General features: G+C 38.0%; 2 protein-coding genes and 2 pseudogenes across 4 annotated transcripts; all 4 read left to right on the top strand.

The window, feature by feature from the left end:
• Positions 1 to 549: 549 nt before the first annotated feature.
• LOC307069794 (fibrous sheath-interacting protein 2-like) lies at positions 550 to 2,833 on the top strand (the record flags this gene model as incomplete). Its single annotated transcript, XM_079728111.1, is given in 2 exon segments — positions 550 to 1,880; positions 1,882 to 2,833. Coding segments are annotated over 2 exon segments (2,283 nt in total).
• Positions 2,834 to 2,947: 114 nt separating this feature from the next.
• Positions 2,948 to 7,029, top strand: LOC307069793 (fibrous sheath-interacting protein 2-like; annotated as a pseudogene). Its single transcript has 2 exons — positions 2,948 to 2,963; positions 3,292 to 7,029. The product of its transcript is annotated as a fibrous sheath-interacting protein 2-like (transcript).
• A 519-nt stretch (positions 7,030 to 7,548) lies between these two features.
• LOC307069792 (fibrous sheath-interacting protein 2-like) lies at positions 7,549 to 12,706 on the top strand (the record flags this gene model as incomplete). The annotated part of the gene is given in 6 exon segments (XM_079728110.1): positions 7,549 to 7,553; positions 9,611 to 9,783; positions 9,786 to 10,126; positions 10,128 to 12,320; positions 12,324 to 12,389; positions 12,644 to 12,706. Coding segments are annotated over 6 exon segments (2,841 nt in total).
• Positions 12,707 to 13,196: 490 nt separating this feature from the next.
• LOC307069790 (fibrous sheath-interacting protein 2-like) lies at positions 13,197 to 14,261 on the top strand (annotated as a pseudogene). The gene has a single exon. The product of its transcript is annotated as a fibrous sheath-interacting protein 2-like (transcript).
• Positions 14,262 to 14,277: the final 16 nt, after the last annotated feature.

Here is a 14,277-nt window from a genome sequence, read left to right as displayed (position 1 = left end):
AATGATAAGATCATTAACACAATTTTTAAGAAGTTGAACTCATTTGTTTGTCCAAAATTACAAAACTGCTTCAAACCAGAAAGCCATGCTGCCCATTCAAAGCCTGTGCCTGACAAGAAATCTTTGTCTCGATCTCACCTTAGTGTTTATACAATTAAAGTGATAAAAATTGTTTTGGATGCTATCCAGGAAGAACTACAATATAATAAGAAAAATCTAAATCTTAGGAAGAGTAGCCCTCCCAAGAATTTTAGAGATAGAGGATTTTTCACTGACACCGAAAATAAATTAGACTCTGTTGTCACAAAGCTAAGTAATGACATTATGACAAGTTCATTAGCAACTTGCATTTGTGAGGTGTTAAGTGGAAACACAGATAAAAGCAATATTTTACTCCCTTCAGATAAACTAAGGTCTAAAATCTCATATGGAACTGGTGGCACTGATCAACAAAAACTTTTGCCTTCTCATTGCCAGCACATGCAGGAGGAAGTTCACCAATGTACTAGATTGCAAGTGTTAGATAGAATTGGAGATACATTATATGACATGTTATGCAAGCTCATAGGAGACCATCCACATTCTCCCCTACCTGATGAGCAAAATACAGAGGGGATCAATGAGAATTTGAGAACAACCAGTACATTGCAGTCCAATATTAAGCTAATTTCTCATACAATTCTAGAAGGTATTGTTTCAAAATTATGTGGTGTTGAGATAGATTGCATTTTCAAAAATTCAGAATTTAAAGCTATCTCAGAGTATATTGACACTGACAGCCTGTCATTTGCTTTGCTTCTTGAGGAAATGAGCAGAGGCTCTGACATAATCTCCAGCATGGTGCCCAATGTGACCTGGCCAGGTAGCCAAGAGGTGACTAACAAAAAGGGAAAAACTACTGCCCCCAAAACAGGAACCACAGAAGAAAAGCATCTAAATAAACTGAAAATCATGGCTTCAGATATCCCTAAAATGGTTTTTGCTAAATTGGAAGGGTTTGCCAATGGAAATTTAGAAACTCTGGATGCTATAATCAGTGGAAATAAAAAGAACAGCAGGACATACTGGGAAAGTGAAAATACCAACATTTGTGCTAACACACGTGAAAAACGATTGCAGTCGACTTTATACATGCATGCAAAGAAAGTGTCAAGTACTATTTTGAAAGCTATTCAAACTGAATTAAACATGAGCTTGCCAGATTTGGAAACAGGTATAAGCAAGCCACTACAAGAGAAACAAACGCTTAAGAATTTAGTCAATTTCATTTTGGATGCAATTTCTCCAGATATGTTTAATGAAACTGAACCAGAAGAGAGAGGCACTGAAAATTATAGATACAGGCCAAACTATGGAAATTTTCTTCCTGGAGGAGCTGACCCAGAGTCGTATCTAGAAGACCCTGCAGAAACAGAGAAAGAAAGTACTGAAGAGGAAAGACCAACAGAAGAAGAAACTAAATCAGATTCTCTTAAGCAACGGGAACTCGAAAGAACATTAAAAAAATTTGAAGTAGAACTCAAAGAGCTACAAACGTCCCCAGTCGTGCCCATTATAAGAAATATTTTGAATGAAATTTTTCAGAATGATTTAATTGATCAACCAAATGTGCTTCCTCTTCTCCAGTCCCATTTATGTGACATTCCTCATGCTGGTGATGAGCCACTTGCTCAAACATCTGTTAAACCCCTGGATAAAACAATAGGCCCTTTAGTGTCTGAAGCGGATGTAACCATTGTTGCAGATAATGTTGTTAGAACCATATTTCAAAAACTTTATTCTGCTGCTATGACAGATAGAAATGAAAATGAAAATAGGTATAATACTATCACCTTTCCAGCAAATATCTCTTTTACTGAACATACCAGTGGAGGAAAGTCCCGTTTATTCTACCATACTGGACAGAAATCCATGTACACTTCAGTCCACATTCAATATTGGTAAACTGACCAAAATAAATGTAGTTGAAGATATTATACAGTCAGTATTAACAAATTTAGAAACATTTGCTAGTACCAAAGTAAAAGCCCTCTTTTGTCCTCTTATCAATTTCACAGTTCCAATGGCTTTACCTTTACAGCAGGATGAGACTGCTTCAAGCCAACCATGCTTATCAACCAAAGATTCATATTCTGATGACCAATTTTCTTGTTGCTCAGTGGATCATAATAAATCAGGGAAGACCACCTCAATATGTCAACTGAGTGACTCTAAATTAAATATATATGCAACAGAAGTGGCTAGACAAATTTTACAAGGAATCAAACGTAAGTTAGATAAAGAAATAAAACGTCCATTCTTAACTCATAATGTTGTGGCTTCTGAAAGTATTCGAAGTCAGGTTGTTAACACAATGTCAGATATTGTGCCTACTAAAGGCAAATATGAAAAGAATATATTTGACAGAGAGACTGATCCAGGTCGGCCAGAAGATATTGTTGAAAAGCTGTTCAATAAAAGTGATTATCAAGAAAAACTTCAATTTCAAATACTAGATACCATTGAAGGTATCTTAATTGACATCTGTGAGGAAACAATGGATGAGAATAATCTCCCACTTGCTGTATCCACTCTTAAATGTAATGTAAGTGGGAGACATTTAAAAACAAACTCTGAAAGGGACCCTGAGTATGCAAATAAGGCTATTCTTAGGCTTTTAGTTCCTAAGGAGTATGTTGCTATGATTTCCAACGGTATGGTGGATATTGTTCTTCAAAATCTCACTTCTGCTATCATGCTTGCAGTAAATGCAAAGGATTCTATTTCTCCAAGACTTCCTCTGATATTTTCTGACGCATTTCCCATAGCAGAGGTCAACAATCTCCTGTTATAGACTCAACGAATGAAAGGAAAAGGGAGAGATTTCCATTTGCAAGAAAGGAAAGAGATGTACAGCTGAAATCAGCTTATTCTGATGATAATCAGACAGCTGTACTTAAGAAACAAGATGCTGGACTTCCCTGGTGGCGCAGTGGTTAAGAATCCGCCTGCCAATGCAGGGGACACGGGTTCGAGCCCCGGTCGGGGAAGATCCCACATGCCGCAGGGGAACTAAGCCCGTGCGCCACAACTACTGAGCTTGCGCTCTAGAGCCTGCATGCCACAACTACCAAAGCCCGGGCACCTAGAGCCTGTGCTCCGCAACAAGAGAAGCCACCGCAATGAGAGGCTCACGCACCGCACGGAAGAGCAGCCCCCGCTCGCCACAACTAGAGAAAGCCCGCGTGCATCAGTGAAGACCCAACACAGCCAAAAAATAATAATAAAATAAAATTTTTTTAAAAAAAAAAGAAAGAAAGAAACAAGATGCCAAGAAATCTGCTCCTGAGCCATGTGAGGAAAATGCTCATTTCATTACTAAAACTATTTTGAATAGATTAAAATTTTTGCCACAGAAAGAATAGATTTGCTACTTATTCCTGATACGGAGACTAGAGAAAAACCATATGTTGGATCAGAATTTACAAATTGTAAACAAGATGACAGCGTATTTCTTGAATCAAACCAAATGCCATTAGATATGAATATCCTGAAAATATCAACAGCTAAAACCGTTCTCAGTCAACAAGTCACAAATTACGTATTTGCTAATTTCAGAGAAAAACATGGACCTGCAATTCGTGTATCACAAGCTAGTCTTAAGGAATATGCTGACATAATCACCAGTACCATTTTGACACATAAAAAATGACATATACCTAGACATCCAAAAGATGTATACGTATCAAAACAATACTTCATTCCAAGAAAACATCATTGCAAGTGAAACTGTCAACAACATCTTAAAGAGTTTACATGATAAAATATCTTTAAAGGCAAGTAGCTTTTACTCAAAGCAGGACCCTGGTCTTTTTACACAACTAACTGTACAAAATGAAATATTGCCTGGTCAAAGAAAAATGGAAGACAACACTCAACTGCCTCTCTTTTCAAAATGCTCAGATCAAAACCAAATTATATCAGAAGCAGAAAACCAGAGAAGGACTTTGGAAGAAATATTTAGAAATGGAGAATCTGGACAGGAAAAAATAACTTCTTTGTTAAGTGTAGTTAAGGATATTTTAAAGAAGGTATATCAAAGGGTAATGGAAGATACAGACCATTGGCCTCCATTTAATGAACTCCCCCACTTTACATCTGATTCTAAAATTAAAACATCAGCACAAAAAAAAGCCTTCCAGTCACATATAAACAGTGTCGCAAATGACATAGTTGAAAGTGTTTTCAGAAAAATGTTCTCAATAATTATGACATCTTTATATGAAAACAGTGAGACCAGGGGAGAATTGGAAGCATCTGGCAATGATGAACTGCTGATGAATCCATCGTGCTTTAGAGAATTGAAACAAGCAGAAAAAAGAAGTGTTCCCCCTGAACCTGTGATACTACAAGTTTATCCTTACACAGGTATTGGAAGTGTCACTTCATTGGAAAACATTTTATTGCAATTTTCTCCATTGCAACTGGGTGAACAATTGGTCCAAAAGGTTCTCAAAAAGATCACAGATTTTGCTTTGCTGAATCTAGAAGAGAGTTCATCCCTTAAAGGTCAATCTGATGAAATTCGATATCTGAGGCCACGCAGTTCTAAAGCTAGCCCCAAGGGCAGCCCTAAGGCAAGTTTTTAAACAAATTTTAAAACAAAATCAAAAGTTACCTCTTTGGCTAAATTTGGAACAAAACCACAGCTAGGACCTGGTGGAGCTAAAGCCAAAAGCAAAACCAAGTTAGGTCTTAGAGAGAAGACTCTAAGAGGCAACCAGTCCAAAACTTCCATTGGGCTACCAGGCCTGCTATCCATAGGGGATGCCAAAAATCCCTCAGTGAGAGCAAAATTCCCCACTGTGGAGCTAAAAATATATTCCAGGGATATAGTAAGTAATATTCTGGAAACAACTGTGAATGAATTTCAAGAGATAAGGCAAAATAGAGCAATGGTAAATGCAAACACTTTACCTTCTGATCAAATTGAGATAGCAAGTGAAATAGTTGATGCAGTTTTGCAAGGATTATATGGTATGAAGAATAATTTGGCCCATCCAATAAAAGGCTCATACTCAGATGATCTCAAACTTTCACAGGGATATTTTAGTACAATCTCTTTTGCAAATCCAGAAGCCCATTTCTCTTCGGAGAATGTTCCTTCACAACTAGAAAAAATCTTTCCTAAAGAAAATATTTTTAAACAAATTTTTGATAAATAGCAAAGAGAACCAAGTGACATGGATAGCTTAAAAATAAGCTATCGACGATAGCTGAGGCTGCTTTGAATGAAATTTCAATGAGAGCAAAAGAATTAGAACAATCTGTTTCACTTTTAAATTTGTCAGTTCTTGAGCCTTGTGAAAGCAGGCACCATAATTTTAAAAGAGCTGCTTCTAGAGTTGAGGATTCCCAAACACAAATTAATACATTTGGCCAGGAAATTGTTGAAAAGCTATTCGAAAAATTAGAGTTGTGCTTCTTGACTCAGATGTTCACAACAGATAGTAAATAAACACTAGAAAGCAAGAAAGAAACTGCTGCTACAAGTAAACATAGTTCCTTGAGAACAAACAATCTCAATTATGTACCAACTTATAACACAAAGTTGAAAGACAGAAAACTGGGGAGCTCTGGCCACCAAACTGCTCAAGAGATCTTGGAAGGGGTTCTGAACACCTGAGTCATTTGTAGACCTACAGTTTAAACATGTCTCTACATATGCTTTTTCTAAAATTGTGAGAACACCTATTGAAAACATTTTTTCTGTGCAAAGGAAACCATTAATGAAAACAATATTGCCCAAGTTACAAACACTGAATAAATTTCCTGATGAATCTAAATCAAGTAGTATGATTTCCCAGGAAAACATACAGAATACCCTTCAACAGCTTTACTCATTCCACTCAGAACTGCTTACTTATACTGTTAATACTGTCAATGACATGCTTAGTATAATTAAGAACAAACTAGACAAAGAAAAATGCCATGAGGAACCATCTTCAATTAGCATGTTTGAAGAAAACATTGTAGCAAGTCAGATCATCAGCACACTGATGGACCAGTGCACTTATTTCTATGAGCTGATGAGCAAAAGCCACCCAAAGGAAAATCTGCTCCAAGGAGCTAAAAATGCCTGCACTGCTAATTGGTCCAGATTTGCAACTGGAATGGGAATGTCCACTTCAAAGTCAAAGGGAATTAGCTTCCGGGATGATCCTCCACAAATCCCTGCCTTGTCTTATTCAGAGAAAGATATGAAAATAAAGGACAAGACTTCCTCAAATATACCTTCAGATGTCAGATACTCTGCAGGAAATTCAACTAAAACCACAGAGCCAATGGAAGGGCTCGAATCAGACCTTAAACCATCATCTTCTAGAAGTGAAGCTCAAGTCTTCAGCCATTTTGATCAAGCTGTGAAAGGATACTGCTCTCTCCTCGAAGGCACTGTCTTACAAAAACCATCTCAGAAATCTAGTGACTCTGCACAAGCAGCACTAGAGCACCCCATGTCCTTCAGAGAAATGGAAGAAGGTGAAAATCAAAGAGTGCTTCACTATGATCCCCCCAAACCAGTTGTTAATCCAAACCAAATACAGACAACCATTTCTCCATTCAAAATATGTTTAGCTGCAGAAAATATTGTCAATACCATGCTGTTGAGTTATGGCCTTTCAAGTCAAACCCCACACACTAACGAAAGCATGGAAAGTATGAAGCCATTTTTTGTATCAAAGGAAACACCTTTCTCTGTGTGAAGAACAAAAGGATGAGAAAAGCTTGCTTAAAATATGAGGAAAAAGAAACAGCTATGGAATTGAAGAAGAAAACAAAAGATTTGTGGCAAGTGGAGAAGATTCCACTTTACTGGAAAAGTGAAAAAATAAGTACCCAAAGTTAGAGAAAATAGCAACTCTCAAAGAGGCTGAGGTCATTGCTTTTGCAGATCAGGAACTGGGACCACATGAAATCCACCTAGTAGCAAGATATGTTACTATATCTGTGGTCACACATTTCAAGAACTTTGAAACTAGAGGTGAGTGAGGACTGACTTATAAAGAGTTGGCATCATTTTAGGGAAAAAAATCATTGATAATTCTAAGAGTTTTATTTTTAACCCTCACATGCAAGAAGCTACATTCACTGCTTCTCTGAAAATAGCCTTAGATTTGGGTTGGCTGTTTATTTACTTGTGTGTTTTTCAACTGGTCAGTATGCTAAAAGAAAAAATGTTACCCATTTACATTTTTTTTTTTTTTTTTTTTTTTTTTGCGGTACGTGGGCCTCTCACTGTTGTGGCCTCTCCCACTGTGGAGTACAGGCTCCGGACGCGCAGGCTCAGCGGCCATGGCTCAAGGGCCTAGCCGCTCCGCAGCATGTGGGATCTTCCCGCACCGGGGCACGAACCTGTGTCCCCTGCATCGGCAGGCGGACTCTCAACCACTGCGCCACCAGGGAAGCCCCCATTTACATAATTTTTATATGGAGGAGTGTTTTTCAGTTTTCCCTATCTACAGATGAGATTAAATGGGCATAATTTAAGGTGGGATATTTTGGTTGGGCATGAGGTATGGCTATGAAATGATGTTTTGCTTGGGACATACAACTGCTCTAAAGGCAATTCCCAAACAGAAGTTCCAAGAGGGTTTTTTTAAAGTTCTTTAAAAAAAGACTTCTTACATTATAGTCAGACCTCATGAATAGTTAATTGACTGTAATGATCCAACTTCTTTTCGAGGTATACAGTTAAAAGTCTTTACAATTATTGATGATAGCTTATAAGAACAGTGGCATTAAACTTCTTGTTCTGTTCATGTTCCAGTGTTCTGACCTAAATCCTTTTTAGGTATAATACTGTAAACCCATGCTTACGAGTATGATATTTGCACTCCCTTTCTATGAATGCTTACATGCATATATTGGGTTGAACCATATGAAATAGCCATTTTTATATGTCAAACATCAGCAGTTTCATTCTGTTCTATTTATTATATACTATTTAGTCCCAAATGGGATAATTAGCTGAATAGCCAAAAAATGTTTTCAAGAATTATATGAGATCTCTAGATATCACTGGAATCACTCTAGGGCCTTGTAACACTAAAAGCTAGAAGTCATTTCTCTGCCCCAGGATTTCAGCTTCTTAAAGCAACATAGCTATCCAAGGAAAAAACCAGCAATTAGCGATTTGAATTCTAAATGGGCTTCCCAGCAGAAGTAAAGATACCACAGGTGGGAAATAGAGATTTGAAGAAAACCCAGCTCCTTTCTTGACTAGATTTTCCTATTTTTTGAGTGAGGTACACCCAAAGTGAAATTCATATGTAAAATATTGCCAGTATTTTGAATGGTCAACATTTTTCCTTAATGCATGTTAATAATACCAATGTTTTCTGTTTCAAGGTCCTCTTGATGAAAAAGTGTCTATTATTTCCATGATGTTAAGCAAAAAATACGAATCAAAACAGCCTCTAAGAAGCATAAACAGTGATTCTTCACTTAATCAACTTTGTGAACGTCTCACTGAATTGGTTATTTCCTATATAATTTCAAGCATTTCTGATTGCACCAAAGATGGTGGAACAATACAGAAATCACTGGAAAACCAAGATGCAACTTTTAGCAAGGTTATTTTAGTTCATTCCCAAGTGTTTGAGAGTCAGTCAATTTCTATCAGAGGACTTGCTTTAAGCATTTCTGAAATCATTATTCGAAGCCTTTTAAATAGTGACATTTTAAAGGCAGACGTTACACAAGTGGTTTCTGTAAAAGCAAAATACATTTATTGCCCAAAACCAGCTGTGGCTGACTTCAGCGATCTCTTTCAGGATCTCTTAATAGGAGTAACCCATGTTCTGTCCAAAGAAATAGGAATAAATCATCACCTTGATAGCAAAGGAAGAAACAGATCACCATCCACACCTAAAAGCCATAGTTTGCCCATTTGCAACAAAACCAAAACTATGAAAAGACAGATAGGTGCCAGAGGTTGGAAATCAGCTCCTACTCACCAAATTAATCAACTAGCACAGAAAAATAAACTAAATTCTCTAGCATGTAAGTTAGACATTCTGGTTGGCAGCCTAAGAACTCATGAATTCAAAGAAGTAGTCAACAAAATTTTCAATATTGTTTTCAATTTGTTTTTGCCAGATGAATGCCCAAATTGGGATACAGATTCTGGTAAAATACCAAGAGAAATGTTCCTATCTTCAAATAACCAGCAAAGTCATAGAATTCCTAGAAATAACCTAGGGCTCTCCCCCAAATCAGCTTTTCTTCTGAATGTTGTGTGTGAGAAACTTATTAGAATACTCTTGGAAGAATGCACAACCAACAACTTCCTTACAGATGGTCCTCTTTCTGATGAAATATCAACAGAATGTCAACTGTTCAACATACTTCAAAATGTAGAGGATTATTGCAGGGGAACAATGGACTATGGCTTACCAGTTGAAGGATATGACATATTAGACCTTTTGGAAAATCTGGTGGAAATAGATCAAGAATCTATGCTTAGTATTATTTCCCATAGCTTGGTAAAATCCTTAATGGAAAAATTGTCATGCGGTATACAGCAACCTCCCAGAAGTCTACCACTTACAAACAAGCATTTAGCATAAAGGACAAGAGAGAGACCTAGTTTCCCAAAAGCAAAAAGGCCAGAATTAAAAGAATCAGGACAGGGTAAAGACTCTGAGAGATTCATGAGTTATGACAGCAAGCCTCTGACAGGACCATTGAATAATCGTAGAGTGATTCATTCCAAAATGCAAACCCCATTTCATAAGCAATTTTCTGGAAAATTCCCTCTCTACCTCCTCTTCGAAGACCAGGTAAAAAGGAATTGAATGCAACAGACTTTCTTAACATGCAATATCCAGGAGGCATAAACACAGGAGTATACTCTGCCACATTTCTGGAGGAAATAATTGCAGACATTTTTCTTAATGTCACCACCTCAGTGCAGGGCAAAAATGTAAATATCACTGAAGCCCAGCTCAACGAGATGAATATATTAGATGTCAACTCTGTGGTGAATGAGTTTAATAATGCTCAAGTCACTGTTTTACAGGATGTTGAAGAAAGGATATGTTTTCCACCAATCTATAAAGAAACTGTTAGTAAGATTGTTGACTCTTGTTTATAATGATGTATTGTGGGACTATGCATTTCAAGTTACCTGTGGCAATCATCTGGCACATGCTGCCACGTCAATAGCAGAACAGATAACTAATGGCATATTGAAAGAGAGTATAGACTACCAACTCCCATTGTGCTTTGTTGGAAAGCTCATGCCTAATTCATATTACCCTCTCAAAGCTGAAAATATACTACAGAAACTTCAAAACAACCTGAGTGAACTTAATTACCAAGGTCAACATTCAACAGGCTATACTACCATCCTAACACACGCATTTTTAGAAGATGTCATCAGAAGACTATTATCTCAGCTCATTCCTCCACCCAGCGAAGCTTCATGCTTGGGAAAGAAATACTTAATGACTTCAGATTTTAATGAGATGGCCACCTATATAATAAATAAGGTTTTGTTAGCCATTTCAAAGCATAAGATTTGGCTCACTAAATACGATTGTCAATATCTATATACAGAAAACAACCTTCAAAATATGGTGGAGTCTGTTTATAATAATATTTTGCAGATGTCTGGCTTGCTTGCGTCAATACAGAAAAGTATAGAAAGCCAAAGACCAATAATAGTTGACCAAATGGCCAGTCTTATTATTCAAGAGATTATTGAAAATCATCTTCAACCCTTTTTGTGTGAAGAGGGCTTACCTCATTCAATGACTCCATTGGATGAAATATCAAATATGGTTAAAGAGGTTCTCAGTGAAGTCACAGGGTCACACAGACCCCAGAAGCCATCATCACTAGGTATGGACTTTTATCCTAATGCATTTGTAGAAGAAATTGTTGCCAGACTACTTTCAAAGCTCTTCGATCCAAAATATAACACTGAGTGTGATTTGGATAAAGTGCAACAAAAAATAGTAAACTCAATAAACAACCATTTTAACAAAGCTAAAATCTGCATTCTTCATGAAGACCAAGAGCAGCCATTCCCCACTGTAGATACAGACACTGTGGATGAACTTGTCAATCCAGTTTATGAAAATGTTCTGAAACAGCATGGGCTGGCCCCTGAGGGTGATAATAAAGAACTCAAAGACAGTGATATTTTTACAGAAAACATTACCAATTTAATCATAGCAGCTATTTCTGATTATCTTTTTCACCCACTGTTTTCTGGGGATTTGTCGGCTTCTTCCAATGCTACCTTAACAGCAGAAAACATTATTCAGAACACCTTTAGTGGCATCACTGAACCTACACAGCCAAGCCAGCATTTATCTCCATATAACACCTTGTTGCCATACACATTTTTAGAAGACATAATCAGAGTATTATTATCTAGAATCTTTCCTTCTTCATCTAACATGGTGCTATACAGTGAAACTCCAAAAGATAGATCAGGAATTAATCGCAGTGAAATCTCTTCAAAGTTAATCAGTGATACTAGGATGAAAATTTCCCAACATGAAATTCGATTTTCAAAAGATGAAGATGAAACCGAATCTGTTTATTCAGAGGATGATGCTCAGCGTCTCGTTGATTCCACATTCAGAAATATCTTGCAAAACTCTGGGTCTCAAGAAGCAGTTGAGCACGATAACACAAGCAGTGACAATATTCTTATTGATAGAGTAGCAGGTTTTATCATTAAAATTATCTGTCAACAACATCTTCATCCATTTGTGTATGGAAAGTTGTCATTTCCCTCATCATATGCATACTTTGATAGTATGAGAAGAAGGCAATGTTTTTTTGCCAGTGTTTATTCTTCAGCCTTTTTGGAAGATGTGACCTCTGGGGTTTTAAGCAAAATATTCCACAGGGTATTAGGTATTGTGCAAACAAAATCACTAAGAGATTCAGAAAAAGAACTGTTGGAAACAACTGAAAAACTCATATATTTGATAATGGAAGAATTCTCAAAAGTTCAAGTTAGCATCCTAGAAAATGCTAAGAAACAACTGTGCTTGCCCCTAGTAGATAGAGACATAGTGATAAAAATTATTGACACGGCATATAGCAAAGTTTTACAAGCATGTGAACTGGAACCTAATAAAGGCCTTCTCGGTCACACCAAGACACTGGCTGAGAGGGTAACTAAAATTATCCTGGCTGAAGTTTTTGATTTCCGAATTCCTCCACATTTCATAGCAAAGCTGCCTTTTAAATCATATTCAAAACTCAATGCTGATGTTTTGATAAAGAGAGTTCATTATGCAATCAGTAAATCAAGACTCTGAAGACAGACTTGTACAATACATACCACCATATTATCATATACACATTTGGAAAAAATAGTCACTCGGGTTTTTTTGGGTTTTTTTTTGCGGTACACGGGCCTCTCACTGCTGTGGCCTCTCCCGTTGTGGAGCACAGGCTCCGGACACGCAGGCTCAGCGGCCATGGCTCACGGGCCCAGCCGCTCCACGGCATGTAGGATCCTCCTGGACTGGGACACGAACCCGCGTCCCCCGCATCAGCAGGCAGACTCCCAACCACTGCGCCACCAGGGAAACCCAATCACTCGGGTTTTATCTCAGATATGTCCATTGAACTGCAGTGCAGAAGACCCATACCTTTCTCAGTCACACTTCAGCGACACAGCTGTGAGAATGATCGATGAAATCATGTCAATAATTTCTAAACATGCAATATGCATTATTAAAGATGGAAGTGAAAAACAAAATGTGATTTCAGAAAAAGATATCCAGGCTATGGTTGATGCCATTTATAATGACATTTCTCATTCAAATCTATACCAGTCTCTTTCAAAAGATAAAAAAGGCATAAGTAATATACCTGTTACAAAAACAGCAAGTTATATTTATTATTATTTTATTATTATTATTATTTTTTGCAGTAAGCGGGCCTCTCACTGTTGTTGCCTCTCCCATTGCGGAGCACAGGCTCCGGACGTGCAGGCCCAGCGGCCATGGCTCACGGGCCCAGCCGCTCCGCGGCATGCGGGATCTTCCCGGACCGGGGCACGAACCCGTGTCCCCTGCATCGGCAGGCGGACTCTCAACCACTGCACCACCAGGGAAGCCCCGCAAGTTATATTAAGAGGGAAATATTTAACCATCATCTTGAGTCATTCTTTTTTTTTTGCGGTACGCGGGCCTCTCACTGTTGTGGCCTCTCCCGTTGCGGAGCACAGGCTCCGGACGTGCAGGCCCAGCAGCCATGGCTCACTGGCCCAGCCACTCTGCGGCATGTGGGATCTTCCTGGACCGAGGCACGAAGCCGTGTCCCCCACATCGGCAGGCGGACTCTCAACCACTGCGCCACCAGGGAAGCCCCCATCTTGAGTCATTCTTATCTGGAGATAAAACTCTTCCTTCAGGTACAGTGGACCAAACTTATCAACAGAGAGCAATAGATCCTAAACAAAGAGAATTATCTTTCATTGTGAATTCGGCCATCTTTTTGGAGGAAGTAATTTCTGAGATTTTATGCAAAATCCTTTATGTATTCTCACATAATGTCCTGGCTGCCGAAAACCCATGTAAAGCAAAAGCCAATGTTACTGATATTGTTACAAGATTAGTAAAATCTATTGTGCTGGAGTTCACCACATCACAAATTTTAGTTGCAGATCACTTGGATGAAATCTGTATTTTTCAGAAGGATATAAAGAAATGGTTAAAAAACTGTCAACATTATTTATGAAAAAATATTAGATGATTATCAATCTCTGGTTCATGTTTATAGAGCTATACAAAATGATGCTGTCAATTTGGGGAAAAATGTATTATTTGCTGTTAGGAGAAATTTATGATTATCAGGTGGAGTCACTAGTTACAGAAGAATTAGCAACTTCTTCCTATTCCTCCCTCCAAGAGGAGAACATCATCAGAAATGTACTTGACACCATCAATGATGATAGCCATGACTTGCCATCATGCATCACTGTATTGCCTCGTTCTCTTTTAGAAGATATGATTTACGAGCTTCTAGCACATATGTTCCCTTCATCTGAGACTGAAACAGAACCAAATGAGGAAGAGGTGCCACCAGATTATGAGTTTGTGAACAGTGCTTCAAAACTAACTGATGATATCATAACAGAAATTTCTGAACATGAGATTAGACTTGCCAAGGCAGAGGAGCATGTGGAGAGTTGGCAATTAGGGGTAATCGATAACTTCGTTGACTCCATATGTAACAATATTATTTAAAAAATTAAGTTTGAAG

Source organism: Hyperoodon ampullatus (assembly GCF_949752795.1).
Source record: "Hyperoodon ampullatus genome assembly, chromosome: X".
Classification (NCBI taxonomy): Eukaryota; Metazoa; Chordata; class Mammalia; order Artiodactyla; family Ziphiidae; genus Hyperoodon; species Hyperoodon ampullatus.
The sequence above is the reverse complement of the archived record's forward strand: the minus strand, read 5'-3'. Positions and strand labels throughout refer to the sequence as shown.